Source organism: Malurus melanocephalus, unplaced genomic scaffold, assembly GCF_030028575.1.
Source record: "Malurus melanocephalus ecotype Western Australia unplaced genomic scaffold, MMel_1.1 scaffold_715, whole genome shotgun sequence".
Classification (NCBI taxonomy): Eukaryota; Metazoa; Chordata; class Aves; order Passeriformes; family Maluridae; genus Malurus; species Malurus melanocephalus.
This window is the reverse complement of record NW_026623947.1, coordinates 219,732-240,099: the sequence shown is the minus strand read 5'-3', so window position 1 is coordinate 240,099 and position 20,368 is coordinate 219,732. Positions and strand designations below refer to the sequence as shown.

The following is a 20,368-nucleotide window of genomic DNA, read 5'->3' as shown; positions in this document are numbered from 1 at the left end:
GTGGGGATACAACTGAACTGTGKCACACAAAACTCATACTGGTTTCAAACACAGCACACAAGCTATATACCAGAGCTCTGCTGGTTGAGATAAATATAGCTGGATAAAAAAATATACCAAATTGCTATATGAGATGAAAAACTAATAATTTTTTTAATGAAAATAGAGCATATTTATTTGGATTTGCTTTGTCATAGGCTTTTTTTGTAAATGATACAGAAGTTTACATTTGTTTGTAGCTCACTTTACTGTGAGCCAAAACAAACTAGCTGTCAGGTCCTATAAAATACATACATTAAAAATATGAAGATTAAAATTGTTTATAATTTTTCATTATCATTTTCTTAGCAAATAAGCTTACCAAATACTTGCCACAGATAAAAAATGGTTATTGTTAATCAGTGACTAGCGTCAAGTTGCATAACGKTTTTTATTTTGTTTTCTGTTCTGTAAAGGTTGTGATAAGCTGTATCTGCATAGTCAATAATCACACAGATTGTAACATGCTTTCTTAATCCTTTGTAATTTGGGAAGTATACTATTCATAATTTAGTCTATTGTATGAATTCATAAATTAATTCATTTAGAAATGCCTGTGTAACTCTTATTTTTCAATTACTTATGACATCATATTATGGCTGGATATAGATGCCCTATTGTTTCAGTTGCTGTGCAGACAAAAGGAGCAATTATTCCTTTGAAGAATTATTAATCTAAATAGACAGTGAGCCAAGAGAATGAGATTTCCTTTGCTGAGGCATGATAAAATAGTTGGGCATTGTAGGCCAAGGCAATAAAAAGTAACTGAACACTTCTAGGAGTAGTGGAAGTTTGGTTTACTCTTTTTGAAATTCATTTTGGATTTCTCAGAGGCAGTTACTTTACTGTCTTCATTGAGTAATTTCTTCTTGGGCTATCCCTCCAAATCCYGTGGGACTTCACAGGCAAGCATCAGTTCCATTGTATTAGAATTGACAGTGGAACTGACAGTGTTGGAGAAAGAAAATATCATAGAAAAATATATTAAGTAAATACAGACAGATGCAAAACTATAATCCTCAGAAATGTCAGGTTTTAGGAAATGTAGTTATTTCATTTTTAGTTTTTCAGCTCCTAAAATATTTCTAAATGCAACAGAGTTGTAAGGACGTGGTGGCCCACCCTCACCAGTTTTGTCAATAAAGATTCTCTTTGGGAAGAAGTTATTTAAATCTTCATAGTTTTMATTGACCAGTACTACTTCTGCAAATGAGATCAAACAGTATCTTGAAATAAAGGTTAGAAAAAAGAAAATTTTTGAAATAGTATGTTGCCTGCTGGGTGTGATTGTAGGCTGCAGATCACTGTGATACTGTAGCAGTGAGGATGGGCTAATTCTRGAACCATTCCAGTCCTTCTGATTTGGTCTAAATCTGAGCTATGTCAGTCAGCTTTGCCCTGGGCTGTGGTGTGCCTGGGAGCAATGTTCTAGTAAAGATGAGCATTGTATGTAAACATKAACTGCTGAAAAGATTTAAAGCAAATAATCCAGTACTGCCTGGTAAAATGCAGATCTGCAGGAAAGAAAAGGTGTTTTCATGTTTCAGTGTTACTTCTTTTAACAGCCTTAAAATTAGTTAATGTTTTAGAATTTCATTGATGCAATTGTCCTAATTTTTCATTAGGATTTTAGTCACATGCCATCGAGCGAACTACCACAGTCCTTTTACAGTGCTTCCTTAGATTACAGTGCTTACTGGAAAAAACTTTTCTTAGGCTTGGATGTAATTGAGTTTTCTTTTACTCAAGAAGAGCTTTCTTTTGACTGATGGGAGTACTGCTTGGCCCTGTCCACATTTCACAGGAAATCTGAAGTTTCCATTTGGTGATTTAGGCTTATTTTCTTCTYAGATTCAACAGCAGTAGTTGGTTTAATTGAGGAGCAGGGGTACATATAAGGATGATAAACCCTGTAAGAGCATGTTCCCCAAATGTAGCTGTAAAGCAGGACTGCTAATCCTGTTTTAGTTTTTGTTTTAATCCTGTTTTAGTTTTTGTTGATACGACCTAAACAGTTCACAGTGGAAGGATTGTCACTCATAATTACTGATTAGTAACTTTAAAGTGCATTGTTAGTTTTTTGAAACATTTAATAAAGGAAAATGCTTTTCAATTGCAAGAATGTGATGATTGAGACAATATAAATAAAACAATACTAAATTAAATCTCACTAGGTGGTTTTTAGTTTAACGGATTGTAGTAGTGGCCGTGTGTGGTCTTGWTTTAAGTTGTTTTTTTCTTTTTCTAAAGACCCAGTTTCATATCATGTGGAATAACTAAATATCTTCATGGCATTCTCTCCAGAAYTTCTTCAGGAAACATGCCCCTAGTGAGACTGGCCCTCATGGAATCAGTGCAGAGGTGATGGACACGTATGTTAAGAGCTGTGGTGAGTTACAGTCTAATAGCTTCTAACTTCTTAGGTGCAGCCTGAACTGTGTGGCAGATGAGGTATAATGTATTTCAGTTTAGGTGACTGCAAACSTACTTGCTGTCAGAAATCCTGTGAAGAAACTCTTTTTGAGCCTGGCATGTCAGACACAAATCTGCTCTGGGTGGTTTTTAAAGAAGAATAAGAGTTAAATACTCTTTGCTKTCCACCTCTGTCCTCTCTGCATTGTGAATTGGGGTCTTCATAAASCAGGGACATGTAAAGCGTTCATATAATGATTAATCTGTGTCAAAACTCTGACAGGTTTTGAAAAACATCAGGGGTTTTAGGGGCTGTGGTTACATTTATATGACAAGGAAAAGAGGTATTGTAGTTCTTGTCCAGTAAACCAGATAAAATATGGCCATATTAAAACATCACATTTGCTATCCATAAAATTAAAAAAGGACCTTCATTCTAACAAAAAAAAAAAGAAAAAGGGAATTCAGGTGTGACTCCACAGTATCTTCTCCTTTCCTTTTCTCTTTTTGGTGCTCCAGACTTTAGAACAGGTTCAAACTGTTCTGGTTAGTGGGTGAAAGCAAAAATTAAAACAATTTGCTCTTTATCGCTGCTGATCTTGTGAATACTGCTGATGTTTATCCAGGCTCATATCAATGCCTAATCCTTGTTTACAGTGACCTTAAAATRGCTTCAGCTCAAAATGTCTACATTCACTTTGCTCAAAATGTTTCAACTTCCTTTGAAGTACCTTAATCCCAATACTGAATTAATTTTATATTTTAGGGTTAGCCCTGTAATTGTATAGTAAGAAATTAAAATCTAGTCAGTRCTGAATAAGTTTCAGAGTTGTATTACTTCAAATGTTCTTCATAATGCTGATAATCTTAATTATTCTTCACCAGCACCACTCCTGTCCCAAGTCTCTGGTGTGTTTATTGCTGGTGAATTCGAGCTTAGATAATATAATCTGTTGTTGTTGTAAACTGTTGTTAATTGTGTGGAACTTGTTGCTCTCCAGGAAAGATACTCATGCTGATGTTTACAATTTACTTGTTACAGCTGGTTATTGTGTGATTACTTACATCCTTGGAGTTGGAGATAGACATCTGGATAATCTGTTGCTAACAAAAACAGGTAATTCTTTTTAGCACTATAATTTTATAGCAGCAGTTGTTTAATTTCTAATGTGTTGGTACCTTTCTGTTGTATTTTCCTTGTGAATATAACCCACTGAGTATTGTAGACTAGATTATATTTTAAAATGTAAGTTATATTGTCTCATTTAAGGTAATATTTGCTCCAGTGTGTAATAACATGATTTCTTAACTAGAGAAAATGAAGGATTTGAAAACAAAGCTACTTAAACCATTATAGTCACTGTTTTGGCATAGAGGGAATTTCAAATGTTTTCATTAAAAATGAGTTCATGTGTAGCTGTATGAGCTTCACAAAGTTTTGATAAATAACATTTCTTATAGGGAAACATCTYTTTGAGTTTTTGCTTGGCTTATTTTTACTTGCTTGCTTAATTTTGAACTACAGCTTCCCTAGGAGTTCTGATTGCTTGAATACCTTCATGTGGTATTCAAGTGGAGGAGAATTAGGAGTAGTGGTTAAGTGTTTATTATGAAGTGAAACGTTTATTGAATGAAAAACATTCAAATAAAAAATGTTATTTGGAAAAAGAGACCCATTCATGTGGAAGGTTTGTTGGTTACAGGGAAGGCTGAAGCATTYACTGCTTTTGACCTGTGGAAGTGGAAAATTAATAATTGGCCTTGATTAAGGTAAAAGGTCTTGCTCTGATATCATGGAGGAACAACTATAGCAAGTGTGTTTTATGTTATCAACTTGAAAATGGACAGAGTCATTTAGAGATCTATCTTTAGAGATGTCTTATTTATCTGTGGTGATGCCTGTAAATCTTTTCATATCAGGCTCTGCTTGCATGCTGAGAGTAGTAACAGTTTACTGTTTTGATTTGAGGTAAAGTGCATCTTACCTGTCTGTATTGAAAAATACAACACAGTAGCTTTAGTGGAAGAATTTGGGGAGTACAGCAGAGGGCAGTGTACATCCATCGTACTTTCCAAGTCTGAAAACCCATGCTCTGTCACAAACTGAGAGCTTTTGTGAGCCGTCAGGAGAAATCCTTATGTTCCAAGCACAACAAAGACTTGCTACCAAGGCTTGTTTCTTTCTACTGAGAATCCCATTGCCTTAAGTTGGAAAAAGCTTATTTCATTCTTCTCTTGAAGAGTGCATGCTCCAACTAATTCCTTCAAAATGATATGCCTCTATATGCATCCTTCCTGATAGGATTTACTTAATGAATTGAAGTTTTCCAGCAGGGTAGAGAATGCTGGGTACCAGCTCTGGGTTCGTGTATTTCTCATTTTATATCATTACCTTTTTTTTGGCTCAACCTTTCAGTTTGGTGAATGTAGACAAATCTGTTAGACTCCTTTCAATAGAGTGCATCATTTTATAACACAGAACTGTCTATGCTTATAATAGATACAGTACAAATTAAACATTAAACAGTCAATATTGAAGTTCGTTAAAACAAATTTTTTTCCTACACATTGGACGTGTATTTTTTGACATGACATGTCAATTATGTTATGAAATAATTTCTGCTGCCTTTCATGACTGTTATGCCTCTAGTTCAGAAAATAGAGTGACTTTTTTGCAATGGTAATCTTTAACAAGACATGTAGATATTCAGATTTTTAAGTGCTGTATCATTATGCTTCAAGGACAGCTCTTGAAGTGTGTTTTGATAGGGATGTGGGGAACCTTCCGTCAAAACATCTTTATCTGTTAATGTTAAAAATTACAACAGTACTTGCATCAGTTTCATAAGTGTGCCTTGACTGGTAACCCAAAGGTGACATTGTATAGGCATTATTGCATGACAGGGATATTTATTTTCTCAGGAAACTTAAAACTTTCTACTTCTGGAGATGAAATGCATTATCAATTGCTCTGTTTTAAAATCTTGTTTCCAAATCTGTAGCGGACATCGCAGGGACCTATAACTAACAAGAAACTTTTTCAGCTGTGTGCCCAGGTTTAGGCAACATCAGTGCATCCTTTTAGGATTACAGACTGATTTATATATTGAAGCTGGCGTCTGATTTAACAGCTAATGTTCCTTTTGTTGCCTTGGAATGAAGAGCTGGGTGGTTGTGAAACCGAGTTGATACACGAGGTGTAGCATGTTCAGTTACCTTCCSTGTACTAGGCTAGTATGTTGCAGCTATGTCCTGCCTTCCCCTGAAAACACTTCGTTCTATAGTTCTTGCACTCTCTGATTTGATTACAGCATCAGGATCTAAATACTAATAAAATATCCAGGTTTGGATGTCTTCCTGTTTGCTAAATCTTTTATCAATGCAAGGCAGTTACTAGGGCGGTCATCAGCAGAGTTAGAAAGTATTTCAGCTTTCGTGAGCAAGTGAAGCCTCCTGTCCTAGTAGAGGTATTTTAGTAGTTTCAACTTGCTTTATAGACATACAAAGGTTTCACAAAGGTCCAGACTACATGTATATATTTTAGGATATTCTAGACGTTCAAATTGCCTATTTCAGTATCACTGCTTATGTATGTGTCTGACCAACTYTGTCTCACCCCAGTGATAGCCAGCCTATCTTTCAGCAAACTTTGGTCACTTGTGTAAAAATTTGAGTTCCAGTATGAGTTTTGGAAATACAAAGGCATTGACCCAAGCCATACACTTGAAATCGCTCTGTAACAGGAGGGGAAATTGTRAATAAAATTGGTTATTGGTTATTAATAAATTTAATTAGGATTGGTTATTCATATATAGAGTATGTCAAAGACTGGGTGCACAGACCTTGCAAACTACATGTGCTTTTGGCATCATGTGTAAATAGGTGAAAGAACTGGGCTGTCTTCTCATTTAATGCTTAGAGGTAGAGCTGTGGTCTTTCTTCAGTGTGAAGTGCACCAATTGTCACCCCCCATTTATTCTTCAGTCTTGGTTAGAAAGGGTTGCCAGGTAAGACAGCAAGGATCTAAACTGATTCATATGTGAAATGATACTATGTGGTTGCACTTGCTGTGTTTTTCAGTCATAAAATCTATCCCAGGGCAGGTTTGAAGATGGTAAAAATGGAAAACCTGCAGGATTCGAGCATTCACTCTATATCAGTGCTTAAACAAGTACATTGTTAAATACATCTATTAATGTTGCAAAATAYTGTAGTATGTAAAGCATACCATTTTTAAATATGTTTTTAAATGTTACTGATCTTGATAGAGAAACTTATTTATTTTTTTAAAAAATATGAACTAATGCATACTTTTGTCCTTCAGATTTCTGTCTGGAATTCCATTTTCTATGGTGCTTATTGCAAAAAGAACATAACACTTTATCTTTTGATCTGCTAAAACACTTCTCGGTACCTTGCATAGCATTTGTCATCTAGTAATATATATCAGACCTATTTTTTTCTTGTAATATGCCTGARTAGAATGTGTTTTGAGAATGGGAAGCTTGGGGGAGGGAGGTGAGTTAAAGTGCTTAAGACAAGCTGGGGTCTTTCAAGTTGTGTGGGTGACAGTGAGAAACTTTACCTCCATCCATTGCTGCACACTGTCTTTAAAACTTGTGTCCTGAATAAGTCCTTAGAAATTCAAATTACTTTCACTGTTGTGTAGTGTTGGAAAAGTTTCAAGATGCTGCTAATGAAAATTATGACAATACATTAGGCTTTTTTTTTTTTGTCAACATGGCAATGCTCTGTTAACAAAAGAGAAATTTTGACAGTAGTATCAGAAGTTTCTGGGAATGCCATAAAAAACATCCCACCCATCTAGTCATTTTCATCAGAGGAGTTTTTATCATATTGCTTCAAATTTTAAATAGAAATTCAGTTGAAATAATCACAACATTGCACTTTTTTAATATGGGCCAAGTCAAAATAATAGTGTTGTTTGAGGATTACAGAAAAACTAGAAAAATTTGGTGGAGTTCTGTGTTTTGGTTGGGTTTTTTTTTTTTTTCATTTTTCCCCTTGGAACAGAGTAGTTTGAAATAATTTGCTTTTTTACTGTTAAGARACAATTGTCATCAGACTTACTTTATTTCAGTAATTGCATCTCATTTCCTTTATCATGTGCATTTTGTTWAAGGTTTTCAGAGTTCTGTCTCATTTGAAGTAGCTTTTCCTAGCCAAATGAAACCATTTCTGAGCTGCTCTATAGAAACTTTCTACTGTTCTAAAATTTAGGTATTAGCAGGGAAAATGATGGGCAAATCAGCCTCTCCAGCTGCAGTTGAGTGTTACTGTCTATTGTGAGCACCTGATACCAATTTTTAGTCTCTASAGGTCCATGCTTCACTTAATCAAAGATCACTCTCAAGGTTGAAAGGAAATCAGATGGACTTTGAAATCCCTGATACTCCCTCTGACTGGTAGTCAGGGTAACTTCCATGTTTTGTGCTATTTCCTTGAAGTCTCCAATGCCCTGTCCTCTTTCCTTCATATGTTAGAAAACCAGGTGTTAAGTGGAAGAAGCTGGTAAAACTCACAGAATAAAAGCGTTAACCCAACACTATCAGCTTTTAGATTTTGAGTTAAATCATTTTATATATGTGCATGCTGCTTGCTCCTGGAAGGTTCTCATCCTGTTCCAGTCAGTGAATGTCTTGTGTCTTGCTTTTTCTACTGTAAAAAAAATGGGGAGTGCAGGGTGATTTCTAGTGCACTGCTGTTAAAGATGAGATCCTGTTTTACCTGTTGTCATAAGTGGATCCTGGTTTTAGTTTAAAGWATGAGTGAAACAAAAACAAAAACCCTTCACCTTTATGATTTAAGAAGTCATTTGGGAACACTAGTAAACCAAAGAAGTGGTCCAGTTTTGTCTATAATTTGTAGATTTATATGATTTAAATTAAGATGTAATAAATTTGAAGAGMTTGGATATGGTAAAACATGATACTCTAAGAGATAGAAGTGTGTGTGTTATGACACACTGTATATTGAAGGAGGAACATGTAATTGCTTTGTAAAATATGGTAGTTCAAAGCCTTTAGAAAAAGTAGGGTTGCTCAAAGTTCATATGAAGGCTGTATTACTGGAAGGATAGGTGATTACTGTATATAAATATCATGATATGAGTATAAACAGTTACTCACAGGGAGGTGACTGATACAGGTTTTAGAGAGCCCATCCCTGGACATGGCCCTGGCCAAGGCACCTGGCTCTGGATGTCTCAGCTCAGCCAGGAGGTTGGACCAAGTGTCCTCCAGAGGTCCCCTTATTATTGCAGTTGAGGTTATGCTGAGTGAAAATTCATTCATTTAATGGAAGTTGAATATTCAGAGTTACATGTAGTAAATGTCACTTGGAATGATCACTTGAGATACTTGCAACCTTTTTAGCTTAGTATTAAAATATTTMTAATAATTGAGTTTATTAACTTGATTAATTTATTATTTATTAAMATAAATAAGAATAGAAACATCACCTAATTTTCAGTACTAAATATGCAGGCAATTTAATTTGTCCAAAGCAGGATTGTTCTTCACTTGCTCAGTTGTTAAGTCCTGGAGGATAACAGGAGTCAGGTTTCTCTGTGGAAGCCGCTGGCCCTGCAGTGCTCCCTCAGGCTGCTCCTGGTGTAGCAGCTTCAGGCAGGCGCCAGGTAGAGCCTTTTGTCCGTGGTGTGCTGGTTTAATTGATCTTGCAGGAGCTGGGTCAAAATTACTCAAGTCTGTGTTTAGTATACAGGTTTGAAAGGTAGTGAATATATTCATTTAAATGTAAGCTTTGTACATACACTTTAAATCAGCCTAAATATCTGCTGGCTTTGAAGTACAGCTAGGAAAACTATAATGTTAATGCAGRATGCCTCATCTCACTTTCTAAGTATCTTATCACACAATTATTGAAATATTTTTGAATGTTTTAGATGAGTCTTTGTTACCAATGTAAATTATTAATTATTGTCTTCTATTCTCTATCTCCAGAACAAACTAAAAAAAAAAAAACAAACCTTCTACAAGACTTAGTATTTTATTCAAAATGTTGTCTCTTGACTCTTCAAGGTGACAGGTTTGACTAAGCGAATAGAAATCAGGTCCCAAAAACATTTTAGTTTGACATTTTTTTCTAGCTTAATGGTGGCAGGGGATTGTGTGTGTGGTTGCTTCAAGAAGTTGGTGTACAAAAATGGGCTCTGAAAGATGCCCCTGTACCAGCCCAGAAGAAATGTATTGAAGGAAAGGTTTTTTTTGTAGTACATTTAGTTACACAAAATGTAATGGTTGTGGCATTTATCAATCAGCAAATACTTTGGCTCTTGTTGAGGATCCTTGTGGTCTCCCTTTAAAATTGAACTGTGCTGGAATTTGTTTCCTTGGATTGAAGAAGAGTGCTTATGACAGATCTCAAACAGCTTTTTCTGTTGATACTACATTATTATTCAATGAAACAGTCAAGAGAGGGGTGATTAACTGAAAAATATGACTGCTCCATTTTTTTCCAAGAGCACCAAGAACCTGATCTTGTGAAAATCTCAGAATGAATGCAGATGCTGCAGGTTAAAATATCCTGTGGCAAATACACCCTGTCTGTAATGCTGTTCAGTTCCATAATTCTGAAACAATACGCTATCTTCTGTGCTGTCTGTGTTTGTCTAGATAACAATCATGCTAATAACTTTCTACCTGCTTGTTTAAAATATCTTCCATCTTGTGTCTGCGTGCATATCTGTAATCTCACCATTTTTTTTTGTAGCGCAGCTCTGGTGACTCAAGTCATTGCTCAAATTACACATTCCAAACTGCAAATATATATGCAGAACACTTTCAGAAACTTTTTTTTTCTTAACGTGGGCAATATTTTCCACTTAATGGAGTCAAAATTATTGCTAAAAAAATGGCCACCTAAGAATTGTAAAATGTTTGATTTCTATTAACGTAATTTTTTGTGTATTTATAAAATATTTAATCTTCAGTTAATCTAAGTATTTTAGGTTTTTTGAAATTGCTGGTAAACTGAAATTTGCCCATAAAAATTCAGTTGTTAGTTTTGCCAGTTATTATATCTCATGCATAGTTGGAAAAGGAACACGTTGAATTCTCCCCAGTAAATGTGAGAGCATTATGRTGAGCAGCACAACAGGCTCTTGATAGAAAGGGAAGTCACCTTGTGCATTTGAAGACAGTAGGCAAATACAAGTTTTTGTGAAGTTAATTTTACAGAAGTGTTCCAAATGCAGTCAGTTGAACTGAGATGGGAATMGTAGTAATTAAGTGATGTAATTATTTTTAGTACAGAAAAAGAGTATGCCAAACTTTAGATTTGAAATCCAGTTTCAAATTTGGAGTTGTAGTGATATTTCTTCAGTGTATTTTGAAACCATTGACCATTTTTGATCTTACTTGAACAATTCAAAGGACTTTTGAAATAGCTTTGAAGTCTTCTTTGGTGTTTAGTGGCTTTGAAAGGTTGTTCATAGGATTATGAGTCTTGCTTTCTCCTTGTTATATTGTATGCTAAATTCACCACGTTTCTTACCACAGCAACCAAATGGATATGCACACTATGTTAAGTATTGATATATAAATTTGTTAACAAATTTTACAGAAGGTGCAAAGAATTAGTAGTATCTATTATGTAAATTTCGCATTTGTATCTGCTGATCAGTTTCAGTATTGATGCAGTCTTTGTGAATATACTCCACATGTTTCAAAAGAGCAGGAAAACTGATCTTGTTAGTACTCTTAATGAATTTGAAATCACATTTACTTCTTTAAAACCATCATTTCAAGTTAACAGCTGAAGACAAAAAATAAACTGTTACAAACCTTACAGAAGACTTTCTGGAAGCTGCTTACTATCTTCTGAATAGTTCTGAGTTTTGCACTACAAACTGATACTATATGTTGTGTTTGCCTTTATTCCTTCTACAGGTAAACTGTTTCACATTGACTTTGGTTATATTTTGGGCCGGGACCCCAAGCCCCTYCCTCCCCCTATGAAGCTGAACAAGGAGATGGTGGAAGGCATGGGAGGCACCCAGAGTGAGCAGTACCAGGAGTTCCGTAAGCAGTGCTACACAGCCTTTCTCCACCTGCGCAGGTAACAGCGCTGGGTTTGTGCCAAAACTCTTTAGASACACTGTAAAGCAGGAGAGGAGAGGAGTAAATGAGTAAATGAGTTGCTGAAATGTTTCTCTAGAAAATTCAARACTTGTTGAACGCAAGAAGTTGTTTTTATCATGGTGTCATGTGGAGGGCGAAYGTAATTGTTCAAGTTAAAGCTCCCAATTTTGCTTGTTTATTAGTTTAAATAGCTCCATTTCATAACTCATGTAGGATATTAAATTGTATTTTTCTGGGGTATGTTTTTGTACTTAAGCTTCTTTTTCTCTTATTATTGATGATCAAGAAACTGTCATTTTAATTTTAAGTCATTACTCATTTTCTGCTTTATCCTCCTTCAGTTTAAATTAGTGATGATCAAATTCTTTGGCTTGAAGATGACACACACATATGCTTAGTTTGGTTCAGCTCCTGTGGGACAAAAATTAGCAGCTTGTAGTGACAATCACGCAGAAATTCCTTTAAATTCTCAGAATTGTGGGAGCTAAAACCTCTTCAGATTCTAGGTCTGTAGACCAATAGATCTGTCTTTCAAATCTGGAACCAGCTTCATTCTTTTGCAGTGACTGTATTACTTACCCATCAACTTTCTGAGCCAAGTAGCTCCTCTTTGTTCTGTTTGAAGAGAGCACAGGTGAGCGCTCCTGGTCTGTCCAGGGATTTGATTTAGCACATCTTCAATGAAAATGAAAGATTTTCACTTTAATATCTAAGATTACCTAATGTAAACCTTCAAATATGTAATATGTAAGAAACTGATAATATGGTAAGCAGATGCRAAAAGTACAGGTAATATGAAAAGCAGCCAGTAATACAATGCTGTATGTAGTTCTCCACTTGATAAAAGGAGAAAGATTTAAGGAGTTGATCTAGGAACAGACATTATTAATGTGTTGAAAAGCCATTCACCAATTGAAAAAACAGTGGCATGCTATCAGCAAGCAATATTTGTGGCTTCAGAAAACAATCAAAAAAGCTAATGTACATTCCAGCTTCTGAACTTTGCTTAAAGCTGTTTCGTAATGGTGTATTTCTTATTTGTCATATACTTGAATTGTTTTTTTTATTGTTTAAATCTAGCTGTTTCCATGGAAAGGTCTCTTGTGTCAGTGAAAGATTATTCATTGACTTAATTTATGTAATGATTTGCTACAAAGATCATCATTAACTGTGTAGTGTAGTGGTAATTGGGGTATACAACTAAACTGTAAAYCAAGACTATTTCATTTTTAATGTCTGAAATGGTAGTTGTCATTATAGTATCGCCAATATTTGTTCACTTTAATAGGAAAATATTTTTAAATGGTTCTGGATAAATATCTATAAGGCTTTCAACTAAGATAGTGTATGATAGTATTAAATTAYTGTAGCTATTACTTTAATCAGCTAGAATGAAAAATAATTAAGATCTCTTGTTGAAAAAAAAGAATAATTGGATGTGGAACAGTTTAGTTCTAATAGTTCTGCATATTGAAAGAAACCACTCAGACACATCTTCTGGCCAAGCAGTGTGAAATCAAAATCTCTGATTGCTAAGACAAAATGCAGACTTTGTCATCTCCTTCAGATTGTGCTTTGTTCTTTATTTCCGTGGGGAATTACTAGTTCTGTACGTATTTCAAGTAGTGTATCTCAGTGTATCAGGATTCATGGTGGAATGGGTCTTGCTTAGTGAAAAAAAAAAAAAAAAATTTTAAAGTTACAAGTGAAAGAATAGTTTTGTTTATTGTTCCTGGATGGAAGCAGTTTGGCATATGATAATTATTGTATGTTTTTTAGTTAGTTTGGGGTATTTTTGTGGGAGGGTAGGGGCTAAGGAGCTGCTTTCTCCTTTTTGAGCAGCTGTAATCAGTTGTGTGTATTTGTCAGCAGTGCTGTAGTGAAGGAGCAGCTGCTGTGTTCTGAATATGTTGCAGGGCAAATTGTGGTTGTCAGCAGGTCTTGCATCTTCACTTGGGCTGTAGCAGCCTTTTGTACCTTTGTTACATATACCGAGCCTCTTCAAAGATGTTTAAATCCTGCTACATGTCAGCATTTCCATTCCATCAAGAATTCCCTGCTTACACATTTTCAGCAGGTTCCACAGAATCAAAAAATGGGTCATCTGTCCCACGTCCCTGCTCAAGCAGGGTCATCCGAGAGCGCACTGCACGAGGTTATGTTCAGAATGTTCTGGAATGTCTCTGTGCCCTCTCATGACAATCTGTTGCAGCAAAGAATCCAGTCACAGCATTCAGAGGCTTTTTTTCCCAGAGTGAGGCTCTATATGGTGTTTTTCCTTACAAGTAAGGGTTTTCCGTGCATTAGTCCTGTGAGAAGCTTTTTCCCCAGTCTGTTCTCAGTTTTGTGGATGGAGGGTGCTGTCCAGATCTGAATGGAAGCACTATAGGCATCAAGTGGAAAACTGTGATGGCCCTTGGGAGTGGTGCTCCTTTGGAAATCTTGTAGCTWGGCAGTACAGGGTCTGGATAGTCTTCTAAAAGCTGGGACCAGATGGTGAAGAGGGAACAGCAAAAGTGAAGCTGGGTAGAATCAGGTCCATATTCACTGAGTTTGGACTGCAAGSAAATACTTTGGGAAGAATAAGTGGCATTATTTGTTGTAGCTGACTGTGACATGACAGTAATTAGGGAGTATACATACYCTTGAGAACAGAAATGAGTCATGGGGGATCCCATGCTCCGCTGAGAGAACGGTGATATCCTTAAGGCATTTTAAAGCTAGAAATTTTTTAGTAAGACCAGGTAAGCAGGACCTTCATTTGGGACTGCAAGTAACTATATACATTCCTGTCTTTGTCTTTATAGTGGTTGTWTGTAGCTTCAAATTTGCTAGAGTATTGCAAAGTCAACAGCCTAAATATTTGATTGTTGAGGACATCCATATGCAAAGGGCCTGGTAAATACTGAAAAAATAAATAAAGGGATGCTTAGGATAAGGCACATATTTGAGATATAAGAGCTTGAAAACACAAGTTGCTGTACACAGAAAGCTTAGCAATGAGAATTTGACCTTTAGTCTGATGTAGTTTTCTTTCTTGATGTATGAGTCTTCTTTTATCTATGTAGAAGTAAAGGTTTTCTGTTGAATTTCTTTACAAGTACTTAATGTTCAAACCAGAAGTCAATCAAACTTCAGTTTGGTTTGTCTGAGTTTGTCTGATTGGCAGCTGAGTTGTCATTTATTTTGTAAGTTCATTTGTACTGAATTTGAGGAAAGGGAAGAATTATGTGAGAAAGATTTAGGTTTTGGTTTAGGTACTTAATTAAACCTCCTTAAAAGGAGAAAAGCCTGGCTCAGACTGTGTTCTGGCTGTGGATGGATGGCAGCTATTCCAGAGGCCTTTGAAATGTAGATGTCAAAGATGAGTGATATCTCTTGCTTGACAAAGGAGTTTGTGTTTTACAGCTCAGRCTCCTGACTCTGGTGATTCAGCAAAATCCTCCTTTTAGATGAGTTTGGGCTGTCAGTTCCCCAGTTGTGAACCTCATGGAATATTTGCCAAAAATGTTGCCTGTWAAAAGGATGGCAGTTGATTACTGAATTACAGAAATGTTGGGTTAAGGGGCAGAGGACACACCTGCATATAGTATAGGGAGTAATTCTTCCTTAATTTTTAGAGGTTTTTTCCACTCCATACTCTCTACAAAGTTACCTTTTCTTGATTTTTTTTTAAATGCAGTTTTTCAGATTATTTTCTTCTTCAAAATTCAGATGCCTTCATTGTGTGGAACAGAGCTTAGCTGGCATCTAACAATGATGCCTAGACCTTCAAAATCTTTTTTTTACAAACCTCTATCACATAAATAGCTCCAATAACCTGTAGTGCTTATAAGCTCTTATCCTCTATGTGATTGAAGAGCAGAAGGGTCTCTTACACTTTGGATTCTGGGTCATTTTGAAGGAAAAACTACTGACAGAAGAGACCTGACATAGGAAGAGACCTGAGAGTATGTRCCTGTAACAGTTAAGCATGTTTAAAAAGAGATTTTCTAGTTKCAGGCAACTAGAAGAAAAATTAATTAAAATCTGTGGTGTCTGTTCCTAGCAGCAGACAACGTGACTGGCAGATTCCTTAGCCAGACCTGAAACAAAATGGTAGAGTTAACTTTTCCTCTTTTCTTTCRATTTGTCATAAAATCAATTCTCCCAACTCCTGTCCCCTGCTCCTGGGAAAGTGTAGCAAAACTGTTGAAYGAAATTAAGCACTGAAGATTTCTAGTCAAACAGTTTATTTTAAATGCTTTAAAACTTAGATTGAAATGTGTTAGGTAATGTCGGTGCCAAATAATAATTAAGGGTCAAGAGTATTYGTTGGAATTAAACTTTTCTGGAGAGATGGTTTTTTGAGCAGTATTTACTTGGTAAAACATAGTGRAGCAGACCTTTTGCATAGTTGAAATACTTTGTACTCCTTGGAATTGTTAGCTGATATATATTCAGCAGCTTCCTAATAAACAAGTTTTGCTCTTAAGAATTCATTTTCTATCATCTGYGCAGCTCCTGGTTCTCCTAGCATAGCAATATTTCAAATATTGAAATCAGTTACATATTTTCTGAAAGGGAACTAGATCTCTTTGCAGAGGAAGGGAAGTTTCAGTTTATGTTGAACAGCTTGAAAATTATCCTTTGAAAAAGCAACTGACAGCTAATTTTCTGCAAGGGCAAAATGGTGTTCTTTAGTCATGAGTGCTTCCAGTGCCATTTTAAAGCTGAAAACTGTTCTCTGATTTGTCTTGTTAATGGTTATAGATGACATTTGTACTTCCTAAGTGTACTGTGCTACCACGATTACTGGAGCTTAACTGAGCAACTGAAGACTTGGATCTGGTTAAATATTTAACTTTGTCAAAAGTCCCTGCAGTGATTAGAAAAATAGCTTTTTTGTGATTATGAAGACTTCATCTCTTTGGATATATATCTGCTGCTGTATCACTTCTTAATGGAAAAATAACCCTTGAATCAGTATTCTAGCATGTTTRTCCTCCTAAGGTAGCAAATGGCATTAATAAAACTTAAAAATATATGAAATCACAGTTTATGTTTTATATGTTTCTGGGTAAATGTTCTGACAATTTTAGAAAATTGTAATAAAAATCAGAACACTTTATTCAGTTTTGGCAGTTTGAGAGATTTTGAAGGTTAAACTTTCATAGCTAATGTCAGTATCTTATGTTCTTAACATAAATACTTTCAATTAAAATGTTGCACATGGATTTCTGAGGCATTAACAGTTCAATTTAGGATGATGATAATGAATTCTTAAATTAAGTTGTTTACTGAATATCTTTYGTACCATTTACAAAGTGTTTTACCTAATTTGCTCTTCTGCTTAGGTATTCCAACTTGATCTTGAACTTATTTTCCCTCATGGTGGATGCCAACATTCCAGATATTGCTCTTGAACCTGACAAGACTGTAAAAAAGGTAACTCAGAAGCTTTCCTTGTCTTCCAGTAACCCAGGTTATCTCAGTATGAAATTTTCAGTCACTTGTGATGATTTACTCGTGTCTCACCTGAAAACTCTTGCTCCTGTTTTGTAAGATTTGAGCAATTTCTAGAATCATTGAAGTTAAAGATAGGAGAGTGCACTTGTAGAGCACTAAGCACATGTGCCCATGAATACAGAATGGCTTTTTATCAACCATGCAGTGCTGCACACTCTGCTCTGGCACTTTGTTCCAGTGGGTATTTTAGCTAAAAACAATGCTCCCACCTTATCAAACTTAGAATAAGTGAAGCAGTCAACACTGACTATATCATGAAAGATTGTTTCGTCTAGTCTAGAAACCAGTAAATCATGGATGGTTTTATAAAACCAGTCTTCTTCATCTAGATATAAAACCAGCCCACTGAAGATTTAAAACCAGTATGCTRGTATATCTTCATCACGGAGAAATTTTTGTTTATTGTGAAGACAGACTTGGGTCCCATAATTCTAACTTTGTCCTTTACACCACCTTGAGTCATTCTTCTCCATTTGGTGTTTGAGCAACAATTGACATGAARAATACTGGATATATGTCTGTCTAGATTTCATTACACTTACATTTTAGACAAATGCTGGCTTTTTTATAACCAGATTTGTAGTGAAGGGCTATCTGTTTTAATTCCCCAAAGGACTTTGTGGAGCCTGTGCATCCAATGGAAATTAGTTCAGTGTAATTTTTATTCAAGGGTTGGATTGTCTCTCAGGCTGTTCTTCACTCTTTTCAGTAAGCTATGAAAACAGAGATTCAGAATCCTCAAAAAATATTTCATGTTGTAATATAATTTCCTGACAGAAAACTAAATAATGACTCACAGATTTTTCTTTTTCTCCTWAAGGATCCAAGTATTTTGGTTTAGAGTTTCTTGGTTTTAAATTGATACAAAGAGTTCTTGTAGCTTTTCAGATTTATTTCCAGGATGCAGAGCTAGCCACARGTGCTGTGTTTTGTGGTAAACATGACAATCTTCCCTCCACTTGCCTGTTTTCCTGAGAAAATGACAGCAAATTATTTTTTCTCATAATATTTGATCCTCACCTAATGCCCTACAAAAATTGAGAAGGTTACTTACATAGAACATGGGACATAAAAGCCAACTGAAAAGGTTCAATACCTGCCAAGTTCTGRGAGTAGCTACATTTTTGTAGAGACACCTTTTCAAAGAAGAGATCTTCAAGAAATAGTCCTGTCTGTGCAAATGCTGTCTATAAATTTCATCTTTATAAAGAAGATGTATTTGGCTATGGCTACCCATGGGAAACATATGATACAGTAAGGAGGGGAAGATCTTTTAGATTGCMAAGTCTACAAATGGATGTCCAATAAATCCTAATGGAAGTTGAAGTGTACATCTGCAGGTGGAGCAGGGTCTAATTTGGGGCAAGTTTGTGGTTGACTGAAACAGTCATCAAGAGCTCAAACCAGTGGTTTCACTGAACTTCAGAAGTGCTGGTTCTTTAATACTTTCATTAATAAGTTTGAGATTTATGACATATTTTAATCTTACTCATTTTCAGTCCAGAGTTTCCTGTCATTTTGATCACAGCATCCAATAATGGCTTGGGCTGGAAGGGATTTTAAGGAAGATCTCATTCCATTCCCTTGCCATGAGCCACATCCACTAAGCCAGGTTGATCGTGTGACACTTGCTATTCATGCTTGCCTTGAATGTGTTCTTGTAAGCTCTGATGTTTTTTACCAAGAGTCTTCTGGTACTTGCTGCTAATTAACATGTAATATCCTGGTTTTTTATTAATATCCTGGCATTGCATTTTGTACTGGAAAACTCTTTAGAAATGCTGTGCAAAGGTATATGCATTCAGAAACTAATGATAACAGGATTTGGGTTCTGTAAAATGCTTGTAAAGSATGGTTTTAATATAGCAGTAGTTGAGTATTTCAGACATCTCTAGAACTCTTTTACTCTGTGTAARTTTCCAATATAATTGTATTGATTTAAGATACCAAGATACAGAATTGAAAGCCAGAAAGTCTTTTCTACAGCTGRGAAGGATGTTACAGCTCACTTATGTATAGTTAAAAATCGAGATTATGTAATKCATGACAGTATTGTGTGCATTTGGAGATCATGGAAGAAAGCAAAACTTAAAAGGGAGTTCAGAATCACAGAATGTTCTGAGTTGGAAGGAACYCACAAGGGTAATCAAGTCCAAYTCTTACGTGAATGGCCTGTGTGAGATCAAACTGTGGTGTTGCTGGCACACACTCTGACCCCCTGAATCTGAATTAGGTCCGTGAGTGGACTTCTAATGCTTACTTCTAAATTTCATTACAAAGTAAAAGCAACAGTGCTTTCTTTGCATGAAAAGAACACGAGCCTAATTGTTACATGACAGATCACAGTTAGATYGAATGCAGCAATTAGTTATTGGGAACCTGAGCTTTGACAGTGCTGCAGCTTGGTGAACTGTGATTTTTGTCATGGGAGATTCCAGGCTGTCCATTCACAGGGGTTTAAAATGTGGAAGCAGATAGAACTGAAGCAATAGGGCCTGTGTTGCTGACAAGGAATCTGAATCACTTTGAGAGGAAAAGATCCTACTTCCCCAGGTTCTCTAACTTAATTTACAGTGTGCTTGTTCTTKTAAAAAACAAAACAAAACCCACACAGTAAGGTATTGTCAGGAAGATAGCCAAATTGTTCCGCTCTCTCAGATTTTGTTATTTTATATAAACTTGCTTTTTTTTTCTGACACCTCAGCTATTTCTGACCCTTGTTGACAGTTCAGGTTTGGTCTTTTTGGTTCAAAGTTATCCTTTCAATGTACTCCTTACAATTGTGCAAAAATAATACATCAACCAGGGATCCCTAAGAGTAGGTGAGCACAAGAGCCTTCTGTAAAGCAGCTGTTGATATATGATCAACTGGATGCATGTGACAATGTTCAAAGCTCCTGTGGCAGTAATTGCTTCCTTTAGTTTTCAATTTTTCATTTCACTGTTTTACTTTTAAAAAACCAACCAGAAAATAGCTCTAAATGGAYTAGGATCAGAATCATCTTAGCCTCATATATAGATAGTGAATAGGTCATTATTGTTCAGGCTTTTTTAAAATAATSTGCTAGAAAACTTGTTTGAGGTATTAAATACCCATTAGCCCATATGAAATCAGTTATAAGCTTTGTTAGAAGTAATAAAAAAAAGGAACAAGGTGCCTTGTGTGTCTTGGGGTGAGTGGCAAGTTYGTTCAGTCATTTAACAAGGTAATACTGTACCTTGTTGCAGGAAATTGAATAAATGCTTTCAGCATCTCAATTGATTTTTATTTTTTCCTTAAAGCTTTA

General features: G+C 35.7%; 1 protein-coding gene across 2 annotated transcripts in view; it reads left to right on the top strand.

Annotated features, from left to right (window-relative positions):
* PIK3C3 (phosphatidylinositol 3-kinase catalytic subunit type 3) overlaps positions 1-20,368 on the top strand; it is a 67,238-nt gene that overhangs the window by 33,288 nt on the left and 13,582 nt on the right. For both annotated transcript variants that reach the window (XM_057384528.1, XM_057384527.1), the window contains 4 exons: positions 2,344-2,428; positions 3,494-3,568; positions 11,382-11,550; positions 16,910-17,000. In XM_057384528.1, coding sequence (XP_057240511.1) covers positions 2,344-2,428; positions 3,494-3,568; positions 11,382-11,550; positions 16,910-17,000 — 420 coding nt within the window. The remainder of the gene's footprint in view (positions 1-2,343; positions 2,429-3,493; positions 3,569-11,381; positions 11,551-16,909; positions 17,001-20,368) is intronic.